This window comes from Schistocerca gregaria, chromosome 1 (genome assembly GCF_023897955.1).
Source record: "Schistocerca gregaria isolate iqSchGreg1 chromosome 1, iqSchGreg1.2, whole genome shotgun sequence".
In the NCBI taxonomy this organism is placed as follows: Eukaryota; Metazoa; Arthropoda; class Insecta; order Orthoptera; family Acrididae; genus Schistocerca; species Schistocerca gregaria.
In genome coordinates this window covers 524691682-524718800 of record NC_064920.1, presented here as the reverse complement: position 1 = coordinate 524718800, position 27119 = coordinate 524691682, and the positions used below count along the sequence as shown (strand labels likewise).

Below are 27119 nucleotides of genomic sequence, written 5' to 3'. Positions count from 1 at the left end.
CAGGTACATTGGCAGCCAGAAGCTAGAAACGTCCGACAATTCAATCGGAAAAAGTCTAAGGTGGTACAGTGTACGAGAATCTCTTTGAGAACTCATAACTAAATGTTTCAATTACGTAACTGCTGTCAGTCGTTCTTCGTCCACATATGACAGCCTTTAGTTGTGGAAAGTATTCCTTATCATGAACTTGCAGCTGATATTTCGATAGGATTACTTTTTGTTTGATAGTATCAATCTCGTCCGGCATGCCAGTTATCAAATGAGTCTACCTTGCATTAAGAAACTTAACGAATTCAAATAATTGGTGACGTCGATCTTAAAAGATATTTTCAGCACTCTATTAACGATTAACTGCGTTTTTTCCGTAATGTCCGCCTTCAACCAGAATTCACTGTCGTTCGTCAGAAGACAAGTGCATCATATTGTCTTTGTGCTGGCGTTTTTATAACATTCTAATATGTGCTTTTCCAGCACATGAAAGTGCGATGCCCTGTTAAGCATTTTACGTGGCCTTTAAAGCAAGTATTAAAGTAATTCCCATTCTGCACTGAACGATGAGGTTTCGACACTTCTCTTTTCTGGACAACTGCGTAGATGCCACAACATTCGCAGTGCACGATATAAAGTAATTTAGTGCATGTCGTTTTGTCGGCAACTGCATGGCGTCTGACTGCTTTGCAGTAGGGGCGTCCAGCTCCAGCCTCCACTTTCCTCTCCCTCCCCGCCCCTCAGCCTCACTCATGGCTGCACCGGGCAGGAGCGCGGCGTATGATAATGAACAGACACCTGATTTTTGGAAGAGTAAATGTACGGATGAACTACTGGACTTAGTTTAACACTGTTCGCTTATACACTGATAAAATGGATTGCATATTTAGGAAGACGTTAATTGTAGCAGAGATAAAAATTTGGACGTCAGATGCATGATCAAGTATACAATAAAACATAAACAGATTATTCCACCTCTTTTAAATATTGCCTGTCGCCTGCGTGCGTTTCTCTCTTACAATTCCTTTAACAATATATAGTAATATGCACTTTATTTCAACTTTCACTGGAGGACTGTATCTCATATACCATTAGTTATACTGAATCAATTAACGACAGATGGGATTTACATTTACATTTTCGTATATTCTGTGTTTCAAATGGTAATTGCACACGAAAATTGTGTACTCATAGTTTTTATAATTTGTAATAATATATACACACTTAGTTAGCCCCAAAAAGACATAACCACCGTTATAAACCGCTTTGTTCCAATGTGTCTCCATTTCAGCTCTCTGCAGGTGATGTACGTAATCTTGTTGATTTTTTTCCTCACTCATGAGTACATTTTAAATAATTTACTTATTAAATGTACAATACGAACATCGGAAAATAAATCATTTTACGAAATAAACGCACAGCTTTTATTAATTATTCAGATGAGTACAAATAGTGGAACTGTGTATAAGCCTCTGTCATTACCACAATATCAAGCACCAAAATTCTCATTTGAATGAATCGTGTACAATACCTTCAAATAGTGGTTTTGTGAACACTTATACTAAATTGCACAGACATTTTTGATTAGCATGCATAAAATATACAATTCTATGGGTTTGTCCATAAAAAAATCGTATCCTGCAGTGTAAACTACAGTTTAGGTGTTTTTAAAGCTTAAATACTTATGAAATATACGTATTGCCGAGGTTTTACTCAGTGCTGCGTACTTGGAAAAGCATGTTCAGCAGGACGTATGTTCCATTGAGTACCTGTCGGAAGAACAACCCTCAGTTAGAAGAAGCTACATATAGATAAACAATAAAAGTTGTGAAAGCTGGCTTTAGGATTACTGCCAAAACCCTGAATTCGGTTCATTAATGATTGAAATTCCTTACTTTTTCATACAATATTATTACCTGCTCCTCGTGTAGGAACACCACTTTTCAATCTCCTTCTCATTATTTTGGAGCTAATTTTATCATTTTTACTGACTTAAATATGTTATTGTGTAATGTTATACGCTCCAAGGCTTCTACGACTTATCAGACCTCATTCATTATGGTCTTAGGCTATCCCTTCTTTCTTTGTGGTTTGCAAGCTGCTACTTACATAACTGTAGAAGAAAGCCCTGTACCAAGCACCTTTCATGATGTAAGCCCTGTCGTTAAATGTTCTCTATAATCCACTTCCGTAAATCGAACGTGATTCAAACACAAACTAGCTCGCTCCAAATTTTCAACTAAATAGCTCTCTATTACTGGCATTTTCTGTATCAGCTGTACAAACAACGTGTGCATGGATTCATGTCTCTGCCACTTGTCACCACAGTTTTAACGAATGAAGATCTAATGTCAGAGTGACACCACGTCCATGAGTCCGCTGTCTATTTGCCTTGAAGCCGCCGAGCAATCGACCACATACAGAAAGACCAGGAGACTTTTACTTTGCATCCAATGGCCGGAGTCTGTTTCAGGCTCCAATTCTGTTTATGTGTACCAAATGAGAATATTTCTGTTTAGGGCACAATATCTGTAAGAGATAGCATTTAAAATTTAACCGTATTTTAAACTAAAAATTAGAATATCATAAGAAATCTGTCTTTGTATTGAAACTTAGCCCAAATACTGTATAACATAAAAATGAAAAGAATGACGTAGGAAAGTCGGCATATGGAACATGGGAACATACGTTCTCTGAAAAAATCAGAAGTCGCGCTCACATCTACCGGCTAACATCCTAGAACATGCCGTGGGCATTGAAATGTGCAGTTGTTTGGAAATTTCCTTAAGCCCATAGACAGAGATTTTATGTAAAATTGTCAGCGGCTACGGACAAAGTGATCAAGAGCTGGAAATACGTTGGAGAATCAGATACACAGTACTAGGGTAATGTGAGTTGAGTAAGAACTAATCATCGAATTAAGGAAGAACAGAGCTACGTTATTAAGCCACTTACTAAGTAATGCTATTTAGGGTAGAAGGAGTCCAAATACACAGTAAATTACTTACAGACAAGGGCAGTTCTCCTTAAGGGAAGTCCTGCAACAGAGTTGAGGAAAGTGGTTCTGAAACAATAGCTCTGTTCTAAGAGCAAATTTACGTAGCAGTGAAACCAGGTCTAAAAAGCAACCAGAGAGGAATAGCTAGAAGCGTTTGATATTTGATGGTGTCATAGAAGAATGTTAAGATATAAAATGACAGAGAAATTTGGAATTGAAGAGCTAATGGAATGAAGAGGAGAGGTAAAGAAACTCAGGAAAATCCTAAACAGAACAATAATGATTATCACAGTTTCTTAGGCACCGATTTAAGAAAATTCGAGTGTGTTTATAACTGATGAGGTGACAGCCTTCAAGTACCTGGAATTTTGGGTCACACTACTATCTCTGCAGGCCAATTAGCTGTCAGGTCCGTTTGCTCATTTGTGTGGATTCCAGCGCTTCCTTATGCTACGTTGCTAGCCTCGCGACTGATGAGGAGGCAATACTATATACCATTTGGGATGCCTTATCATGTATGTCACAAAACTATCCCTATCATAAAACCGACAGCTATGTAGCACTTGTGCTGTTTCATACAGGAATAGTTAACTTAGCACTGTAGACATTAATTGAGATAGACAAATTGAGATCAGGATATGTATGTTCAAGAGTCATGATCTGCTTGCTAACCTGGAGCAACATCTGCTTGGACAGCTGACACGTCTTTCCTACTGTGATCTCGACTGGCTTTCCCACCATCATCATGAATATGAGCAGGCTGCGTTTGAAGTGAGAATCGCAGTTGATCCAACCACAGCCGAAGGCCGAATGAGACAGTTTCTCACTCTGCAACAATGTAGGTGTCATTAACAGTGACGAGCACGGCAAAACGATTTACAGTCATTCTCTCGGTTATCTAGCACCTCTGATTCAAATTCGATAGTGATAATTCTTATATTTACTCAAAGCTTTGTGTACACATTTATGCTCTGGGTAACAAATTTAAAGTTATGCCCATATAAGATTACTTGGACTACTGATGTTACATTTGTTATGAACAGTTATTAAGGTTTTCAGTACAATTACGTGATATCAAACTGAATCCACTAATACACTTTTTTAAACTAGACGCTGTCCGGTATTGTTTACTCGTTCAGTATTATTTACATACGATAAGAGCTCCAACAGGCTTCTGCGAGTTCTTGGTGTCTGCGAAGACTACATCTTTTTATTTGGTAGTGAATAAAGTCCGACCCCAAATGGTTTTAAACAGAGACATGTAATACAGCCCGAAAGATCTGGCTATAATTAAACGAACAGTTTATTAAAGACATCATAATAAGAAAAAATAAATTCTTAATTTGGAACATCATCATGGAAACACTAATTGAAGTGTAAGATGCAAACACAGGCAAAAGGTCACGATGACGATCTGTGATATAACTGCACGCACATTTCTGTTCATAAGTTTACGTTGAGCTGAGAATCATTTGTCGTCTGTAAAAAGTCACATAACTAAATGTAAGTGATTTGTACTAAGGCAAAATGCGGTCTGTCAGGAGGAAACTATAAATGACCATATGCTAATAGTTACACCACTGATGTGATAATAATTGTGAAGACAATAACCGCACGAGCGTCCACAGTAAAGTTTAGATTAGAAATAACATCTTAATGGTAATGTTGTCGATATAGCATTAGGAACAGAAGGTAACTGAACCTGCAGTGAAATCTGAAAGCCGGCAGCTGTAACCGAGCGGCTCTAGGCGCTTCTGCCCGGAACCTCGCTGCTGCTACGGTCGCAGGTTCGAACCCTGTCTCCCTCTGGCACGGATGTGTGTGATGTCCTTAGGTTAGTTAGGTTTAAGTAGTTCTAGGTCTGTGGGACTGATGACCTCATCTTAAATCCCATAGTGCTTAGAGCAATTGAACCATTTGAAATCTGAAACTGTGATCGAAAGTATCCGGACTCCCCCAAAACCATATGTTTTTCGTATTAAGTGCAATGTGCTGCCACCTACTGCGAGGTAATCCATATCAGCGACCTCAGTAGTCATTAGACAACGTGAGAGAACAGAATGGGGCGATCCGTGGAACTCATGGACTTCGAACGTGGTCAGCTGATTGGGTGATACTTGTGTCATACGTCTGTACGCGAGATTTCTACACTCCTAAACATCCCTAGGTCCACTGTTTCCGATGTGATAATGAAGTGGAAACGTGAAGTGACACATTCACCACAAAAGCGTGCAGGCCGACCTCGTCTGTTGACTGACAGAGACCGCCGATATTTGAAGAGTGTCGTAATGTGTAATAGGCAGACATCTGTCTAGACTATCACCCAGGAATTCCAAACTGCATCAGGATCCACTGCAAGTATTATGACATTAAGGCGTGAGTTAAGAAAAACGCATTTTATGGTCTAGCGGCGGCTATAGTGCTCTTTTGCCCCTTTCCAGAGATACGGTGAATAGCGTCTTTTCTGGAGTCCAGCGGGTAGTGGTCAGCGTCTGTTCACCTAGTTGGTGCGGATGCTCGGTGCTCTTCTTGATCTCAAAAATCAAGTCCTGAACATGTGACCTTCACAGAGCACCGTAAAACGAGTTTCAACTTGAATAAGCATGATGGAACAAAAGAAAAGAGATGCACAAGGCTCTAGAGTGAATTATCCTGGTCATCGGATTATGGACCTTTCATAAAGGAAACGGGGTTTCTGAGTCACGTATAACATCGCAAGAGCAGTATGATGAATAAGTGAAACATATGTCACAGCATGCAAACGCTTCGATCTCGCGTCTGCAAGCTACTGTCTCTATTAAAGATGTTATCACTGATTCTTATTTCGATGACTTCTTTAATTTAGGCATAAAATGTCATCCGAAATTGTACTGAATGCTTTCCCAGAATATTATTTTGAATAATTAATTCATGAGCCCTCTCAAAACGTAAATGTTTGCGAAAGCACACTTGACCTCTTAGCAACAAATAATCCTGGACATATAGGGAGTATCATGACGAATACAGAGATTAGCGACCACAAGGCAGTTGCTGTAAGGCTGAATACCATTCTACCCCCAACCATCAAAAAGAAAAGAAAAATTCATCTACTTAAAAGTGCTGATAAAAATTCTCTTAACGTGTTTGCAAGAGACAGTCTTCACTCCTTCCGATCTGACCAGGTAAGCGTAGAAAAGCTGCCGAATGATTTAATTGAGATAGTATCGAAGGTAATTGAGAGATATATACCACATAAATTAATAAGTGATGGTACTGATCCACCGTGGTACATAAAACGGGTCAGATCGCTATTGCAGACGTAAAATCCACAAGACTGGCACAGTCTTGCAGTAGTTCGAAATATAGAGCGTACGTCAGTGCGAGATGCTTTTAATAATTTCCACAATGAAAGTCTGTCTCGAAATATGGTAGAAAACACAAAGAGATTCTGCTGATACATAAAGCACACCAGTGGCAAGACGCAATCATTACCGTCACTGCGCGATGACAACGGTGAAGTCACTGATGACAGTGCCACTAAAGCACAGTTATTAAACACAATTTTCCCAAACTCGTTCATGACGGAAGACTAAGTAAATATTCCTGAATTCCAACCAAGAACCACTGCCAGCGTGAAACATAGAAGTAGATATCCTCGGTGTAGCAAAGCGTCTTAAATCACTTAATAAAAGTTAGTCCTCCGGTCCAGATGTATACCAGTCAGGTGCCTCTCAGAGTATTCTCGCCTTATATCTCCATATTTAGCAATCATACACAACCACTGGCTCACAGAAAGTTCGGTACCTAAAGACTGGAAAATCGCTCAAGTCACACCAATACCCAAAAATGGAAATAGGGGTAATCCGCTGAATTACAGGCCCATATCACTAAAGTTGATTTACAATAGAGTCTTGGAACATATACTGTGTTCGAACATTATGAATTACCTCGAAGAAAAAGATTCATTGACGTGTAGTCAACATGGATTCAGAAAACATCCTTCTAGTGAAACACAAGTAGCTGTTTATACTAAGACAGGGAATCTCAAATTGGTTCAATATTTTCAGATATCCAGAAGGCTTTCGACAGCGTTCCTCACAAACATCTTCCAACCAACATGCGTGCTCTATGGAATATCGTCTGAATTGTGCAACTGGATTCGTGATTTCTTGTTAGAATGGTCACAGTTCGTAGTAATAGACGGAAAGTCATCTAGTAAAACAGAATTAATATCCATCGTTCCCCAATGAAGTGTTATAGGCTGCCTATTGTTCCTGATCTACGGCAACGACATAGGAGACAATCTGAGTAGGCCTATTAGATTCTTTGCAGATGATTCTGACATTTACCGTCTTGTAAAGTCATCAGATGACCTAAACGACTTGCAAAATGATTTAGGTAAGGTATCTGTGTGGGGGCGAAAAGTGTCAATTGTCCCTGAATAAAGAAAAGTGTGAAGTTATTTACATGCGTACCAAAGGAAATGCGCTAAATTTCGATTACGCGGTAAGTCACACAAATCTGAAGGTATAAAATTCAACTAAATACTTAGGGATTACAATTACAAATAACCTAAATTGGAACGATCACGTAGATAATGTTGCGAGTAGAGGAAAACAAAGACTGCGAATCATTGACAGAACACTTAGAAGGTGCAACAGATCTACTATAGAGACTGTTTGCCTCACGCTTGCACGTCCTATTCTGGAGTATTGCTGTGCGGTGTGGGATCCGCATCAGGTGGGGCTGGCGAATGACATCGTAAAAGTTCAAAGAACTAGTCAAAGTTGTGACAGGTTCCAGGAGACCTGGCGTCTACATGACATTTTGCGAAAGTGGTGAGTCCATCGGATAAACGGTGCACGCTACAGAACTAGACAAGAAAGAAGACGAGAGATTTTATCGCTCACGCTGCATCAAAAATCCGCTTTACCTGATCGTGCTCTGGAAAACCGATACCGGATCAAAACTGAAGAAACTCTTGTAGTCACTGGCTGTGTCGGCCCCTGGGGCAGTGTAACTAAAGAAGCTATGAAAATAAATATCCCCAACAACATCCGCAGCAGACACGATGGCTTGCAGCTCAGAGTGGATCGGGATCCAGCGATGGCGTCGTTAAACGTACAAGGTCAATCTGGAGTCCCTGTAAGCCAATACATGGCGATGCCGTGAGTGCGAGAGAGTCACAACTGGCAGCTAGAATATATAAAGGGGGGACCAGCAGTTCATCAGCAGTCATCCATTTGACAATCGCAAGGGGGTACTTGGTCGCAAGTCCTTGGCATTTAAGTTTTAGGCGTTGAGAAACCTTAGAACATTTTATTCATGGTAAAATTTCGCCAGATGTAAGTCTGTTAAGATAATTCCTAACAGTGCAGAAAAACAATCTAGAGAAAGAGACGTGCAGAGTAAGTGAGGACCGCAGAAAGAACAGCCATTAGTTGGACTTGGGTAGCGTCCCAGGCGGAAGCGCTGACAAGAATCTTTAGCCAGGTGGGGGGCAGGCCGCGCTGAGCGTGACATGTGTTGGCTCGCGAGTGCACGAAATAGCAGTGGGGCATAAACTGCAATAAATTTTACCGAATGCCCATGAGCAAGGTGAAGCAAGTGCAATAATTCGTGCAATATAATGAAATGATCGTGTGGCATTGTTAACCTAAAGGCATCATCCGGGGAATTTCGGCCACCGGGTTGCAAGCCTTGTTTACGGTGACGCCACCTAGATCGACTTGTGTGTCGATGATGACGACGAAAGGGTGATGAGAACAACACAACACCCAGTCAACGAACGAAGAAAATCTCCAACCCGGTCAGGAATCGAACCCCGGGCCACTGCATGGTAGCAAAAACACGTTACCACTCAGCTAAGCAGACGGACGTTACTTCCGGAAAATGTGTGCAACACACTTTATTAAACTGGTGGAAAGACAGAAGCTCCCAAGTGTGGATAACGAACAGTAAGTCGGTTACGTACACGTTGACGTGGAAGGAGTGAGATTAATGTATATCGTGGCCTCCCTCGGTCACGGGCGTGTGTGCTGTCTTTAGCGTAAGTTAGTGAAAGTTAGATTAAGTAGTGTGTAAGCTTAGTGACCGATGACCTCAACAGCTTGGTCCTATAAGACCTTACCACAGATTTCCCCAAATTTTTTCCTGACCGAGAACAACTTTGAATAGTTTCGATGTTAATCTTCGCCTGCATCGCGACCGTGATAGGTAGGGGACATTCAACTAACAACTAACACTTTTTGGCTCACTTCTTCACGTCATTCAATAGAGAGTGGTTCTGTATTGACGGTAAATTGTACCAAGACATCCGTGTAATCATCCAAGAAACTTAAACTACAGATTTTCTCACTCCTGTTTCGTTCCAGAACATCTAAAAGTTTTTCAGTCCCTGAAATCACCAAGAGTACTTTCCCAATACTCACGTCGACAGCAAAAGGTAGCAATCCCAGGCAGCGCCGCCGGTTGTTTTTGCTGACCCTAGACGACACCGACAGACAGATCGTCTAGCTGTGAGTACTCATTAAAAGACTGCCCAGCGTCCAGTGAGGCTATATCGAGTACATCAACTTCTGGAGCAGAAATGTTAAATACTAAGGAACTTGACTTCAACATTTACTAACTCAACTAACTTACCTTCGGATACTTTAATAATCAGTAGTTTTTAAAGTCGTTGTACGTCTAACAAAGCAGTCATCCGCTGCTAAACATGGTACATTGAAAAATTCTTCCCCGTCTTCACCACAGGGAAAACTCTGCAGATACTTGTAGCATAGGTGTTGTAATGGAGTCGCTTATGGAAATCTTGGTATTGTGGCTTCTAATGTCATTGTGAGCACGCAAGAGGGTTTAGTGACTGAACTGTTCTGTTGTGGAGGCTATTGACATTGAAGGATGCAAGCCTTACCCCCAGGGCAAGATCTGAGAAGAGATGCCATAAAAGAGTTACGACGTAGCTGCATGGTACAAAAAAAAGTGATGTGGCATGAATGGCTGGGCGATACCGACGACCAAGCTAAGCCACCTGAATTGGGAAGTTTTTCCCTACCTCGCGCGCCTGCAGGCACCTTTTCTTCTCGAAATATGAGAACTGTATGCGTAAGTGCTTCTGTTAGGCCTAGGTGACTCTAATGGTTGTGTTTGTGGTGTAATGCAATTTATGCGTTGGATATGATGAGACAATGGAGAGTGTGAACCTGATACTGGCATATAGCCTACTTCTCTGGAGAGCGCCAAGGATGGAGGGGGGAGGGGAGCGAGGGGGGGAGGGGGGGGGGGCGCTGAGCATAAAGTCCCCATCCAACAGATTGATCACTATCATCACCGCCACATGTCCTTACTTTATAAGACAGGGGATATGTTTGAAAATTAATCTGAGACGTTGGGGCAAAGACTGATGATGGGGCAGTTTACGCCACCACCGCTCCTGTAGCCTCTGCCTGTAAGAAAACGGAAAAATATTGTGTAAGTTCAAGGTGGAGGGGGAAGAAAGGAAAGGAAAGGGAAGGAACTAATGATATCATGTGCATTGAGACTTATACGCGGAATTGTCGTCAACAAGCAGAAATGTATGCTGGCCTGGTCGCACATTCCCACCTAGCGCCACCTGTCTACATTCCTCTTCAATCTCCTTCGTGCTCGTTTGTTTCAGATTCCCGATGGAGATCGAACGTAAATGTGCATCCGCACTGAAGCTTGTGGATTCATTGCACATCGAGGCGAATCAGTTATGCCAATGTGTGCTGCCTTTTCTTCAAACATGTCCTAAGTATATAAAGAGAAAAGTTCCACAGTGCATGGTGTACCAAGTACTGTCAACACCGTATGGTGGTCTGGCGGAACCCGGTGCATCCACCTCGGAGTAGCCGTTGAAATCAAATGGTGTTGCGGGACAGCAAGGCGACCGCCCAGCAAGTCTGGGCCCAACCGCAGAGTAGTAGGGTTAACGCTCGACGACACGACATCCCAAGAGCTCCCAGCGATGCTTCAGAAGTGGTAAAGTCTAGCGCGGAGAGCTAAACCGAACGCAATCGATTACTTGAACGATTTAATTCAGACCAGTCGCCAGTTAGTTCGCAACGTGTCAAGTGCATATTACACCATCTGGCTGGATGGAGCATTAGTCTTCTGGCTGAGCATAAAGTTTCTCGTGGTAACGTACTCTTTTTCCTGCCACTGGACTATAGAGTGGCGATACTCCACCATTTTCTGAAAACAATACACTTACTTAACGCCGTCCTATCCGCTGAACACCTCCACAATATTTCCAACTGCTCTTCGCACATCACTCTGAACTTTTTGTTCAGTGTCATAGATCTTCATGCATACAGTCCCGACTGGACCCTATCCGTTTTTCATCTGTTTACAGATCTTAAGGCAACTCTACAAGGACTTCATTTTGACAGTAATGAAACAGTGTAAGAAAAGATGTCAAATATTCTGCAGTGACGCTATCGACAAAGTCTTCTCTCGTTGGGCGAAATATGTTCGTCAAGAAGGAAAGTGATCTGAGAAATACAATGATCAGCCACAATACTATGACCACCGACCTACTACCGCTATAAACCCGTCCAGGGGATAACAGCTTCTTCTAGTGAGGCATGACTGCTAGTCAGACCCACACACTGTGCATGTAGTAACAGTGAGCGTGCTGTCCGTGTATAGAATGAGGAAGGCGGGAGATCTATCTGCGTTTGACCGTGGACAGGTTGTGATGGCCCGGAGGCTTGTAATATAGAAAACTGTGGTGACTGTCTTCAAAACGTGGCGAAATCAAGGTAAAAAGACATCCAGACATCGTCGGGTTGGACGGCCACCGCCCATTACAGATGGCGGACATCGTAGTCTGGTCAGACTGGTAAAACAGGACTGGCGGTGAACTGCCGCGAGAGTAACATCACGTTTTAATTCCAGGCGGAGTACAACTGTGTCTGAACACACAGTTTACTGAACACTCCTAACGACGGACTTTCGTAGCTGGCTACCATCGCATGTGCTAATGTTAACACCACGACATAGGCGACTACAAATGAAAGGAGCACAGTTGAACAGCGTTGCATAGACTCATGAATCCCGATACTCTATTTTTAATGCCGTTGGAAAGGTGCGAATCCTTTATCTTCCATGGGAACAGCTCCTTGACATATGTACTGCGGGACGAAGACATGTCGGCAGAGGCTCCATTACACTCTGGGGAACATTCAAGTGGGCATCCGTAGGTCCAGTGGAGCTCGTGCAAGGAATCATGACTGCATATCACACGTTGGTGGCAGACTACGTACACCCCTTCATGCCGATGATGTTTCCAGACAGCATAGACAATTTTCAACAACATAACGTCCTATGTCACAAATCCAGGAGAGTGAAGGAGAGGTTCGAACAACACAGTGGCGAGTTCCAGTTGTGCTGACCCTCTACTCATCGTGTTAACCCGATTTAAAACGTCTGGGATATGATTGAACGTGCCGTCAGAAGTCATAGCTGACGTCCCCTGAATTAAGAAATTAGTTGAGCTGTGTATGCAGCAGTGGTACCAACCCCATCCAGCGACCTACCAAGGCCCCATCGCTTGCATGCCACGACGCGTCGCCGCTGTTATCCGTGCCAAAGGTGGACGTATCGGCTATCAGGCAGGTGGTCATAAGGCTCTGGCTGATCAATGTAAGTAAGTAGAATAGACATGTTGAATGTTAATACCGGCCGGAGTGGCCGAGCGGCTCTAGGCGCTACAGTCTGGACCCACGCGACCGCTACGGTCGCAGGTTCCAATCCTGTAGCGGGCATGGATGTTTGTGATGTCCTTAGATTCGTTAGGTTTAACAAGTAGGGGACTGATGACCTCAGAAGTTAAGTCCCATAGTGCTCAGAGGCATTTTTTTAGAATGTTAATAACGTCTGTTTCACTTGGAAAGGCTTAAGAATTTTCACAGAAAAAATTCGGAAGTGTTGCTTTTGAACACGTCCTCGTATATTATGAGTTTGCAGGTACTTCCAGTAGCGTACATGGCTACTGAACGCAACTTGTGTTTGGAACAGAGTTAGGAGTGACGCAGGAATGAATTGAAACGTTATGACGGATGCTGAGTTTCTTCTGCATGGATAGCAAAACTGTAGCAATCGATGAACTTCGTTCTTTTGATACTTTTCTGGGAGGATTGTCGCAGGGGGGGGGGGGGGGGAAGGAAAGTATCGTACTACTTTGAAATTATGTGTGAGGTGCGTTGCCAGTTGCAAATTGCTCTTATTCTTAAACTCAGGATGAATATAGTCTCGGCATTTAAATGGTTCAAATGGCTCTAAGCGCTATGGGACTTAATATCGGAGGTCATCAGTCCCCTACTACTTAAACCTTACTGACCTAAGGAGATCAGACAAATCCATGCCCGAAGCAGGATTCGAACCTGCGACCGTAGCAGCAGCGCAGTTCCGGACTGAAGCACGTAGAGCCGCTCGGCCTCAGCGGCCGACCCGGCATTTAAAGCGCGATGAGTTGCACAGCTTCAAGGTATATTTACAGATACCAAATCTGACACTTGTTTACTGTGTTAAACCACTAACAAAACATTATATGCGTTAATGAGGGGACTAGGTATGCATTTGAGATTTTTAAATTCTGTCAAGGCTTATATAACGTATTGAAAGTATAATTTTTGTTACCACTGGAAGCCGTTAAACAGGCAACTTGAAACTGATAAAGTGCTTCTTCAACTATTAACGCTGAGCAGCGCTAGCCATTTAGTGATATAGATAGAAGTGTGGCATGAAGCTGATTAGAATTAACACAGAACCTCTTAATCGATCCAAATCATGAATCTGAAATGATTAACATGTATTATGGGAGCCTATCTGTATCAACCGAAGCATAAATTTCATCCTTACCTATCTAGATAGTAGCTTGAAGTTACTATTGTTAATGAATTGGATAATTTATCATCTGACTAACAATAAAATAGACTGGAATTTAGTGCCACTTGGAATAAATGTGGTAACGTTTGGGCTGCGGCTCAAAGAAGTGCACCAACGAGGTGGTAATGTATATCTTTCGTTATGTTGTGAGATTTAGACGTTTTATTCACGTTTTAATAACGTTTATGCAATGTAGAAGGCGAGCAGTGAACCGACTCTGATAGAGGTCGGATTGTAGCTTATCGCGATTGCGGTTTATCGTATCACGAGAAAACTGGTTCAGATGGCTCTGACCACTATGGTACATAACTTCTGAGATCACCAGTCCCCTAGAACTTAGAACTACTTAAACCTAACTGACCTAAGGACATGACACACATCCATGCCTGAGGCACAATTCGAACCGGCGACCGCAGCGGTTGCGAGGTTTCAGACTGTAGCGCCTAGAACTACTCAGTCACTTCGGCCGGCTACCGTATCGCGACATTGCTGCTCGCGTTGGTCGAGATGCAATGACTGTTAGCAGAATATGGAATCGGTAGGTTCAGGAGGGTAATATGGAACGCCGTGCTGGATCCCAAAGGCCTCGTATCACTAGCAGACAAGATGACAAGCATCTTACCGGCATGGCTGTAACGGATCGTGCAGCCACGTCTCGATCCCTGAGTCAACAGATGGGGACGTTTGCAAGAAAACAACCATCTGCACGAACAGTTCGACGACGTTTGCAGCAGCATGGACTATCAGCTCGCAGACCATGGCTGCGGTTACCCTTGATGCTGCATCACAGACAGCAGCGCCTGCGATGGTGTACTCAACGACGAACCTGGGTGCACGAATGGCTAAACGTGATTTTTTCGGATGAATCCTGCTTATGTTTACAGCATCACGATGGTCGCATCCGTATTTGGCGAAATCGCAGTGAACGCACAATCAAACCGTGTCTTCGTCATCGCCATACTGGCGTATCACCAGGCGTGAGGGTATGGGGTACCATTGGTTACACGTCTCAGTAACCTCTTGTACGCATTGACGGCACTTTGTACAGTGGATGTTACATTTCAGATGTGTTACGACCCGTGGCTCTACCCTACATTCGATCTCTGCGAAACCCGGCATTTCAGCAGGATAATGCACGACCACATGTTGCAGGTCCTGTACGGGCCTTTCTGGATAATGTTCGACTGCTGCCCTGGCCAGCACATTCTTCAGATATCTCACCAACTGAAAACGTCTGGTCAATGGTGGCCGAGCAACTGGCTCTTGACAATACGGCAGTCACTACTCTTCATGAACTGTGGTATCGTGTTGAAGCTGCATGGGCAGCTGTACCTGTACACACCATCCAATCTCTCTTTGACTCAATGCCCAGGCGTATCAAGGCCGCTATTACGGCCAGAGGTGGTTGTTCTAAGTATTGATTTATCAGGATCTGCGCACCCAAATTGCGTGAAAATGTAGTAACATGTCAGTTCTAGCATAATATATTTGTCCAATGAATACCCGTTTATCGTCTGCATTTCTTCTCGGTGTAGCAATTTTAATGGCCAGTGGTGTACAATGAAATTACAACATTTTCTTCAGGACTGCAAACTGAGAAACCATAGAAAGAATGCAAATAAAAGAAAATAGGAAATTAAATGTACGATCGCGATGTTTTCATGTGACTGCAGTTAGATATAACCTTCTATGAAATTATCGATTTTCACAAAAAATTTGTGTCGGATTCCTACCTATTTCCAATGAGTTCAGCAGCGTCCTCTGTATTAACACTTACCTGGTCAGTTGTGATTTGGCCGAAAATGCAGTACATCCCTGTCTGGAAGAGGACGGGAGGTATCGTCAAGAAGGCCTTCATCGCCTTCGTCAGATTTCCGTCTCTCTGCAGCAACTATTCAAGAAAGAATACTGGTATTTAACTGTCGACTGCCTGGGAGATCTGCTTGGCGTAATTTCTAAACACTATTTCTATACTATAACAGTGAATAGATGTATTTATGCAGTTACTTTTATATGCACTCAAAATTGCACACACACACACACACACACACACACACACACACACACACACACACACACACACATGCTCGTGCGCAAACGCATACCGTAATACAAAACATCATAGTAACGATGGTATATGAGAACTTGACATAAAATTATCTCCACGTAGGCTGGCATAAGCATGAGTACAGTAACTAGGCGAATGCCCAGAATAATTAACATTCAAGTGATGTGTGTAACGAAATACACGGTTTAGCAAATCATAGCGGCAACTCTATTACGCGAATATATTCTCCATAAAGGGAATGTAGCTAAAGTCATTACAGCACTCAGATTCTCAAATCGTAATGCGAATATATCCTGCAATCAAACAAAAGAGGATAGACGATCACTGATACCCGAAACAACCTAAAGCAACTCATGAAACTGAAGTCAGAGTTTTCCTTGGAGTTCATATACTACAACTGTATCTTATTTAGGGATTTTCTTTACGTCATAATTATGAAAACTTTCATTCTAGCAAACAAAATTAATTGAGGCCCTGAGAAACATATGGGCCTAAAGCACACCTTCTTTGATTTTGAGATCTTAGCACGTGTGAATACCCCTTCAATCTGTTGATTTAACTGTAAAGCAGGTGTATCTCTAACTATAATCCCACAATGAAGGGTAAGTTGAGGAGAGTTGGACCACTGGCTGAGACGGACTAATGAAGTGTTCCACAAATGCGCTGCTAGAGAGCAGCTTCCGCTACTAGTGGCCACCGAGTTCGCTATCTGCAGATAGAAGTCAAGGTGGTCCATCTCTGCAAGAGAATCAGGCGAGAGGGACCAGTGTTACGTGGGAGAGATGGACCACTTATTTTAATTTAAGAGAGATGGAGCACTATTAAATTTAGCTTAAGGCATGTACAGTGTAACCACTGAAGATGGCCGCGGCTCCAGACTATGCTTATTTGGCGGAAGACAGGTCTGTGCCAAAAAATGGGAGAGCAGAATCTCACACAAAGGGCAACCAACCACTTCAAAGCTCATCAAAGAACCTAGTGATCCCAAGCACATCAAAAGAGCAGAGATAGCTGCACAAGTTGAATTTCTTCACTGACACAACTTCGAACTCGACTCTTACTAAACACAAAACCTCCAAGAATAGCACTTCAAAACTGATTACTTCCAGGCCAATATAGAAAACAAATTTGTGAAGAAATATCTACTGCTTCTTCTGTTGATAAAACCATTGACTCCAAGAGGAAGGCAGTAACTGTGTCGAAATGGTAAACGGTGAAACTGTGAATAAAAGAAAGATAAGAAAAGAAAGGAGACAGGGACAGGACACAAAGACGTCACCAAAGGGAACTACTAGTGAAGAGAAAACAGTTAGAAGAAGTTCAAAAAGAAAAATATTTTATCTTGTTCTTCAGATGCAGACGTTGTTGAAGATTAAGAAAATAACTTTGCTGAATGGGATGAAGATTGAAGTGTTGGCTGTTATCAACTCTATTACGAAATTAATAAAAATGTCGGTTGGATTCAATGTGTTTCCTGTCAACGATGGTCACATGTATGTTTTTTAGCATTTGGTAATAAGAGTAACTACTGTGGTGAGAGAAATATAGCCTAATGCTAGAACAAAACCAATAACCCATTAGAAAAGGCACTATTCATTCAATATTTATCATAAACTAATAATACTGTCTCGGCCTAAAATATTTTATACTACAATTCTGTGCTCATTACATCATATACCAAATAAAAATATATAATTTTAATTGACTCATTTCTTCTTCTGCAGCCATTTTATTTGGTCCGTCGCTCCCAGGAAAATGGGCCATCTCAATTGTACACGCACATTTGAGGTACTCCACCCATGTATATTTTCATTTGATCATATATCTTGTATTTTAGGTGACAATGAATCGATACTATATTGTAGTTAAGTTAATATAACTCTCTATATGAACATTCTGCCAGAAACCAAAAGAGGTTGGAAAATACACAATTTTTATGCTGGAGGAAGAAGTGGTCCAGCTCTCCCGGACCTACGCTATACATGAACATTCATGAAAGGCTGCCTCACCTATTTCTCGGACATTCATTTAAATATGGGCCCGAAGCACAAAGCTTAGTACTGTTGCTCTGGGTTGCTGAATAGTTATTTAGGGTTGGCTACGTAATTTAGTGTCCACATCACGTGTGCTGCAGTAATACTTCGTAGTCGGAGGTAAATCGGCAGCTTTATCTGAACCTCAGGTCATAGAATGTGCTCAACGAACATGATAATATTGGGGATCATGAAGTCTTGAAATAGGTCATTTATGTGTGTACTGTATTTAGTAACTGTTATTTACATTCTGATTCTAGTACCAGTTTAATTACAAACCTAACAACTGAGAAAACACGCTGTTCTTTAATAAATGGAAATTTTGTGAATTAACTTTAACAACTGTAATCCTAAACATTAACCATTATTTCAGAACATAAAGTGGACTCATTATTTTTTTATAGTAAATATGGAATTTGGAGCATTGCTTGAAAAACAAGACGGAACTTTGAGACTGGTGGTTTGTCTAAAAATTTGATTTTCACCAACATTTGTTTTCTACATGTTTTATGCGGGTGCTTTGTACCCTTTTGGCTCTCAGTACCTGAATTATAGAATAAAAGCCCCTTGAAGAAGATTTTACTACCGAATGAAAAATATTAGCGAGTATCACTGTGACACAATAAAACACCTTTTGAGCCCCCTAAATACAGTAGTCAAACCTTAGTCAAACCTCAAATCGCACCATCTCTCATAAAATCTTACATAAAATCACTTACTGAAACCATTTTAAGTACATAGAACCAACCGTATAAGCAAACACAATCCTTTATCTTTGGTTACCTCTGACATAACTGATAACAATAAGAAGAGAAACAGTAAGAGGCAGTCAAATGAAAAAGAGACAGGTTGAATAAAAGTAAGTAAATTGTTTACTACTTCGAAAGTCGCCGCCATAGCTGGAAATACGTTAATTCCACTATGTGGCAATCGGGCAATGCCTACATGGAAACATGTTTGCGGTTGTCTACTGAACCATAACTGAACCCAGGCGGGCACCTCTTCGACGCAAGCAAGTCGACGGTCACGAATATCTTTCTTCTGGGCTCCAAAAATACGAAAATCGTAAGGGGAGAGATCCCAACTGCATGGAGGATATGTTACAGCTTTGCAGTGAAACTTCTGTAGGGTAATCTAAACAGCCTTGACTACATTTGGTTTGGCATTGTCCTGAAATAAAATGCAAGTCGCAAAAATTGCTTACACTACGCTGCAGAAGTTTCTCTGGAACACCCTAACACATCCTCCGTATAGTGCCGATCTTTCCAAAGCTATTGCCATACTTTTGGAAACTATGATAACGACCTGTTTAAACGTCAATAAAATTTATCGAACAGCAATACGCCAATGCTTTCGTGTTAGCAGCTTCTCAAGTTTGGTCAGTAGACTTTAACAAACAAGGAATCGGTGTGGTGAACGTACGATACGCTAACGCTAATATCGAGGACAAGAAGCTATTGAGTAGTAAGGTATGAGACCTAACCTGCACACTACAAATGGGATTCAACATGACAATACAATTTCTATGCTGACTAATGAAGTTACTCTAATAGTTTATAACTACCGTTAGTTTCATTTAGTGGAAATTATTGGAAAAACCAATGGCAAACTACGACTCACTATTGTTCCCGACTACAAGTTAGTGTGATACAAATGCAGACAAAAAGTTTGAATACTTATCAAGGATGTTGCTTGTGCGAGCATCTTCTCCGAATAACTACTGAAACCTATATCCATTTGAAATCGCTTACTCTATTCATCTCTTCGTCTTAATCTAAAATTTTTACCTCGAAACATACCTACAGTACCAAACTAATGATTCCACGACGTCTCAGAATGTGTCGTATCAAACAATTCCTTCATTTAGTCGAGTTATATCGCAAATTTCGTTTCTCCCCATTTCTGTTCAGTGACTCCTCAATGGTTACCCAATCTACCGCTCTAATCATTGGCATTCTTCAGTAGCAAGCCATTTCAAAAGCTTCTATACTCTTCTTACGTGATCTGCTCACTGTATCGATTTCATTTACATTCATGGTTACGCTCCAGACAAATACCTTCAGAAAAAACTTCCTAGACTGAAATTTAAATTCAGTGGTAACATATATAAGTTCTTTAGAAACACTTTCCCTGATATTGCCATATCCTCTGTACTTCGGCCATCATCAAATACTTTACTGCCCAAATAGCAAATCTCATATACTGCTTTTGTGTCTCGTCTCCTAATATAGTTCCCCCTCATCGCCTGGTTTTTTACTATAAACCATTAATACTATTTTGCTTTTATTGACGTTATCTGTTATCCTCCTTTCAAGGCAATGTCCATTCTTTTCATCAGCTTTTCCAAGTCCCTTGCTGTTTCTGGTAATTACATTGTCATCCGTAAAAATCACATTCATATTTTCCATGAAATTTAATTCACACTCACTAATTTTCTTTTGTTTTCTCTTACTGATTGATCGACGTGCAGTTGAAATAACGTCAGGAATAGGCTACGCCCCTGTCTCAATTCCAACTCAACTACTATTACCTACCACGACCGTCCAATCTCATATCCAGCGCCTCGTCCCCCTAGAAGTTGTATATTTTCCAAGGGTGTAGTGGACAACGGTGGACAAAGCTTCCTCTAAACCTATTACTGCTACAAACTTAGGATTGGCTTTCCTCAAATCGTCTTCAAAGATAAATTGTAGGGTCAATAATGACATGTGTGTTCCTACACTTACTCAGAGTCAGTCTCTACAAGTTTTTCCATTCTTCTGTAAACAAGTTGTAAGTATTTTGGGAAAATGACTTAATAAACTGACAGTTTGTCAATATTAATATCTCTCAGTACCTGCTTTCCATAGGAAAGGAATTGAAGCGCCTAAGAGACAAGGGGTCAAAGTGACATTTCAGTCAGAATGTATTTAAGTGCAGAAATGAGTAGCAAAGAATCATTCTGTTGACTGGAGAAACAGATCGAAGATCATGTCTTGACAGGTGCTGCTACCTAGCGTGGTGCCCCTGCATCAGTTCGGGATAGTAATTAGTCGTTTGGAACAGTAGGGTTCCAAGTTGTCACTTGGATCCCTGCGTCACCAAAATGAAGGAGCGATCTGTTTTGTTGTTGTTAGGTACCGAGTATTAATGTCACATGTTTTCAGTCTAATTGATGTGTCTTATTGAAACATAACAGTTGTAGGGCATTTTGGTGTTTACATTAAAACTATAATACGTCATTGTTTTAAGCTAGTTCATTGTTTTTAAACTGAAAGAGAATTGTATAAAACATCAAAAGTTATAAGTTCATTGCAATATGAATGACCCACTTGAAGATTCATCTGAGTCAGGTTAGCAACCTTTCTAGATAATTGGTTATTTGCTGACTAAAAAAATTTTTAAAAACACTCTTTGGCTAATCTAGTTTGAATTTCTTAGATGCTGCTTAATTTGGAGACAGATATGATAGTGATGCAGATCCCAATTCTGTTTCCAGAAATGACGATGAAACTACAAGTGAAAACGATGAAAGTGGTACCGCAATATTGAGAGGTCAATTTTCTTTTATAGGCCTCTAATATGAAAAATTCATAACGAAAACATATTTTACTTTACAACATATTTTGGTTTATTCATAATCCTACTCTAACGTAATCTAGCTTTTTGCCTAACTTAACCAAAGTTCTTACTCTAAACGTAACTCACTTTCCTATCCTTCTATTTTCCTTGTCAGCTGAAATACCAGAAGCTGAAGTGGGTGGGAGAATTATCGAGGATTGACCGGACAGTACAATACCACCAACGACGCAACCGGGAAGAAAAGGAGTTCGGAGTACGGGAGTCTGGAAGCGAGAACTATTCAAGAAGTTTAGAAACTCTGCCAAGGCTTATCGTAACCGCAAATCGAAATATCATGCATTTGAGGAGGTCTGTGATTATAACCATGACTGTATTTTTAAGAGCAATGAAAAAATTCCGCAAGGGTATATGCGTGTCATAATTGAGGCATATTGGAACCTAGCTGATTGGGAACTACAAACCACAAACATACACAGTGCTGAAGAACTGCATCTTATCAAAAGGCGAAAAGGATTAGCTGTTAGTAGAAAAGACACGTCAGTTAAGTACAACCTTAATGTCTACAGACTTTGCACAGTTATTTTTGAGAAACCTTGATCTATCAAACAAAAGAGTAAGATATATTATTACAAAAAAAAAGAAGAAGAAGAAAACCCATCAGGTGTGGCTGTGGGAGACAAAAGAGGTATAAAGGAACCTGCAAACAAAATTTCAGCTGAAAGAGTGGCACTTATTGACGAACACGTCAGAAGACACCCTAAGTACTCAAGTCACTATAGCGGAGCCAGAGCTGTCAACAAAATGTTTCTTAATCCAGACCTAAACCTAACAATTATGTACAAGCTGTACAAAGAGTCATGCGAGGAAACAGGAATCGTGCCTGAAAAAGAAAGCTCATATCGAAAAAATTTCAACACAAAGTTTAATTTGGGTTTTCATAGATCTCAGACTGATACCTATGTCACTTGCGACAAGCTCCAAATAAAAATTGTACATAAGAAGAAAAAAAACGTTGGTGATGAAACAAGAAGAATTACACATAAGAAAGTCTGAAGCAATAAAAGAATTAAAAGAAAAAAATCACCAAAAACAAGGCAAAATATACAGCATCAATCAGTTTTGACCTTTAAAGGATGATGCCAAAGCCTGCAGTTAAAAACTCCAAAGCGTATTATATGCGACACCTGCGGACATATAACTTAAAAGTCCATAATCTCAAAGACGGTACCAGTAAAATGTACATGTGGCGTGAGGGATAAACCAACAGGGGGTGCCAGGAAATAATGAGTTACCTTCTAAAATACATTAAGACCCCCGTAGCTACATCAAACACATTGAGGAATTTGCCGACAAACGTGGATGCCATAACAAGAGCCACTTGACGTCAAAATTTTAGTTGTCTGTTGTAAGAAACACAGGCACTGACAGTCACCCTGCGTTACTACGTACCTGGCCACTCGTACAATGAGTGTTACCGGGACTCTGGCCATAGACAGATAACAAATAAAAGAAAAACAACAGACACATGTGCGTTCCGCACAAGTGGGTGAACCTAGTAGCATCAGCATATCGGAAGTTTATTGCAACTCAAATGAGATATGAAGACCTTGTTCATATTGACACCCTGAACAATGTTTTCCCCAAAAAGGTAACAGGCATCAGAAAAATGCAAATTCTTAAATTTAATAAAAGTACTCCAGGCATCCTGCACTGCAAGTATTCGACAGGATACCTAAGGCCATATAGTCAACTTAGCCTGAAACAAATCGCCACTGGAAAACTATCTGCAAAACTCCCAACTCTACAAGAAACAACAACAATACTTAAACTAAAGCCACAAAAAGTAAAAGACCGAATAGAGCTGCTCCAGTTTGTACCATCCCTTTTATTTGGAGTTCAAAAATGTAGCCACTCGGCTTCAAGTTCAAGCAGCAAGTCGGCATGGTGAACAGGCATTACTAAGTGATGGGGATGAAGAAGATTAAGCTCTGGAGAATGTTCATGGAACTGACGAGGACGAATTAAAATTTGTGTTTTGTTCCACATTTTGGATTGCATGTTTTTTGATTGATCTTAATTTTTTGTAATAACAATTATTAGGCCTTAAAATTAAAGACAAGTGCTTATCTACTTTCAAAATAATTTCGTTATTGACCTACATTCAGACTCCAAGAGGTACAAGTGCAGATGTACAAGAGATATTAGTGCAGCGTGCAAAACATGGTGAACTTTCAGTATATAATAATACGTTTATATAAAATTAAAATAATGTTTTAATATGTTTTATGATTAACTATATCATAGAGATACTTGGTAATGAAAACAAAGTTACCTAACTCCATACATGACATACTGTAATCTTTTCGAACTGTAACTTCAATTATCTTGAAATCATGTTTCTTGTGCTTGGACATCTTGGCTTCTAGCCGCCACAATTATAAAGTTCTTCTTGAGGTATCAGAGTATCGCACTGGGCTCATAAACCTCCTACACCCAGTGTAATACTTCTGTCATTGCTGGCTCGACCGAAGATATCAGTAGCTCTAGGGTATCTTGTTTATATTTCCTGGCACCTTGTTTATATTTAGTTCTTTTAGTGCTTTTTCAAATTCTTCTCATAATACCATGTGTCCCACATCATTCTCATCTACTTCCTCTTCCCTTTCTTTAATACTGCCATCAAGCTTATTTCCTTCATACAGACTCTCCATACATTCCTTTCACCTTTCAGGTTTTGCTTCTTTGCTTATACCTAAGATCTTCATATTCACGCAGGTCAAAACAGATAGATGCTGTATATTTTGCCTTGTTTGTGCTGTACGTGTCCCGTTTCCATTTCAATTTCACATTGGAAACAGTGGACCTAGGGATGTTTAGGAGTGTGGAAATCTCGCGTACAGACGTATAACACAAATGACACTCATTTGCCCTTTTCTCCAAGGCCCCTTCAGTTTCCCTGTGGTTGCTACATTCCTCATCTTTTTATGTGTTTCTATAGACTTGCGTTTACTCCGTAGCCATGCCTATTTAGTCATTTTAAGCTTCCTGCCAGTCTCATTTCGTAAATCTGTGTATTTCTTATTGCCTACTTCATTTGCTCCATTTATATTTTCTCCTTTAGTCAGTTAAACTCAGTATCTCTTGGTATGTCCAAGGATTTCTCCCAGACTTCGTCAGTCGTTGCCTAATGCTCCCTGTGATACTGCCAGAAAGCTATAAACCTTTCATTTTAAACAGGTACCATCTCTTTGTGATCCTATCTTTTAGCAATATCTCCAAATTACTCTGCAGTTCATAGTCAGATAACTTTGATCAGAGTGTCATCTGCCCCTGGTATATTCTACAATTTAAATCTGGTTCCAAAATCTCTTAATTATCAGTATAGGATTCATCACAAACCTTACAGTCTCGAGCACAAAAGCGTACCGGTCGTCCTCGTCTGTTGGCTGACAGAGACCACCGACAGTTGAAGATGGATGTGTAATAGGCAGACATCTATCCAGACCATCGCACAGGAATTCCAAACTATATCAGAATGCCTGTGGCCTGTGGCGGTGTGGCTACACGACAATGGCATCCCTGTAATGGACTGTCCTGCACAGAGTCCTAACTTGAATCCTACATAAAACCTCTTGGATGTTTTTGAACGCCGACTCCGTGGCAGGCCTCACCGACCGACATCGATACCTCTCTTCAGCGCAGCATTCAGCGAAGAATGGGCTGCCATTACCCAAAAACATTTCAGCACCTGACTGAACGTATGCCTGCTAGAGTGGAAGTTGTCATCAAGTGGACCAACACCATACTGAATTCCAGCACTACGGATGAAGGGAGATACGAACTAATAAGCCATTTTCAGCGAAGTGTACAGATACTTTTGTTCACATAGTGTTCTTCGTAATTCAATGATGAGTTTGAACTTAGTAACGTATGGTGCATTCCCAATAACTAATATACGCATTCATTATGTGGACTAACAATTACGCAAAAACAGTTTACACTTTATTACTAATGAAGTAAAATCACTTACACCACTCGTGACAAACATAATTGAACACAAGTTTGCCATATTGAAAAACAGTAGAATGAAGGTAGAAACGTTCATTGCTGTCTGCAACAGAGAGGCTGACCTGCAACAAACATTTTACATATGAACTGTGAGAAGACTGAAAACAAAAATGTTACAATAGAGAAACTGACTAATTGTTATACTGTAACTGGTACTTTGTTTGGTGATGATGAGAAACTTATACTTGCAGTTATTTACTACTTACTGGAGATTCTTGTCAGCTTTCCAGTTTTGAGGCAAAATGTACTGTGCCATAAAAAATAAGTAAAGCACCCATATTACATTTCTGACGACATTATAACTTCGTACAGTGACACAACATCAGAAGGTACGTAAATGATTAAATATGCAGTTCTCTGTGTTAGGTAGACCGGCCACCAAAGTGTATTAGTGTCGTTCGTTTTAATACTGTTACCAGGCCTGGAACGGCATATTATTGGCGTGAACTGTGTCAGATTTCGAGTGATCACTGAGTAGGGCACTCGTCTGAGACAGTGTTATCGTTACCTGACGAAGTTTGAAAGAGTCCTGTTTGAAGGTGTCCATTGGATCGGTTGGTGGAATCATGCAACTTTTTTGTGTGACTGTGGCCAGATGTTGAACTGCATTTCACCATAGTGGGCAGATATACTCCTCGTCAGACTTCGGTCGACCATGTCTGACCACCACAAGGGACGATGGCCGAATTGTGCATCAAGCACAACGTAACACCTTCATATTTGCACCTGCAATCCGGGAACATCTTGCACCTTTGAGCCATTGGCCGGAGACTAGCTGCAGCTGAATCATAGAATTATAGCTCCATTTGTAAGCTGCCGTTTACAATAGACGGCTACGTGACGGGGAAGCATACAGGGTTTATGAACGAGTCTGCGTTGCGCTCAGGAATAAACCGCAATTCTCCGCTATCCGGGTGATTGTCGTGGGCGAATATGAGAGCGACATGCTTAGAGACACAGTGGCATTACTCCTTCGATAGTGACGTCACACAAGCGGGTATGACTTCACGTCACGGCTGATAGTGATGAGCGAACTCTGATGACAACGATGTAGCACACACTTACTGCGTCCTCCTGACTTACCTCCCACGTGAAAGATCGGGATGCAACTTATCAACACGACAATATTTGTCCACATATGTCACGTGTCTCTGCGAACTGTCGGTTTGATATTGAAGTATTCCTGTGGCCATGAAGATCCCAGATCAGTCCGTGACAGAACGTATGTGGGAGCCTTTCTGATGTTAGCTTGTCTCAGGCATCTTATCCACATGGCTGTAACGGATCGTGCAGCCACGTCTCGATCCCTTAGTCAACAGATGGGGACGTTTGCATGACAACAATCATCTGCACGATAAGTTCGACGACGTTTGCAGCAGCATGGACTATCAGCGCGGAGACCATGGCTGCGGTTACCCTTGATGCTGCATCACAGACAGGAGCGAATGCGAACGTGGGAGCACGAATGGCAAAACATCATTTTTTTGGATGAACCATGATGGTCGCATACGTT

At 41.2% G+C, this 27119-nt stretch overlaps 1 protein-coding gene across 1 annotated transcript in view; it reads right to left on the bottom strand.

The window, feature by feature from the left end:
• Positions 1 to 1562: 1562 nt before the first annotated feature.
• Positions 1563 to 27119, bottom strand: part of LOC126357197 (odorant receptor Or1-like) — an 87014-nt gene continuing 61457 nt past the window's right edge. Inside the window, exons 5-8 of the mRNA XM_050007437.1 lie at positions 25569 to 25668; positions 15654 to 15767; positions 3659 to 3814; positions 1563 to 1757 (exon numbers count right to left, since the gene is read on the bottom strand). Of these exons, the coding sequence (XP_049863394.1) occupies positions 1698 to 1757; positions 3659 to 3814; positions 15654 to 15767; positions 25569 to 25668 (430 nt within the window). The 3' untranslated portion in view covers positions 1563 to 1697. The remainder of the gene's footprint in view (positions 1758 to 3658; positions 3815 to 15653; positions 15768 to 25568; positions 25669 to 27119) is intronic.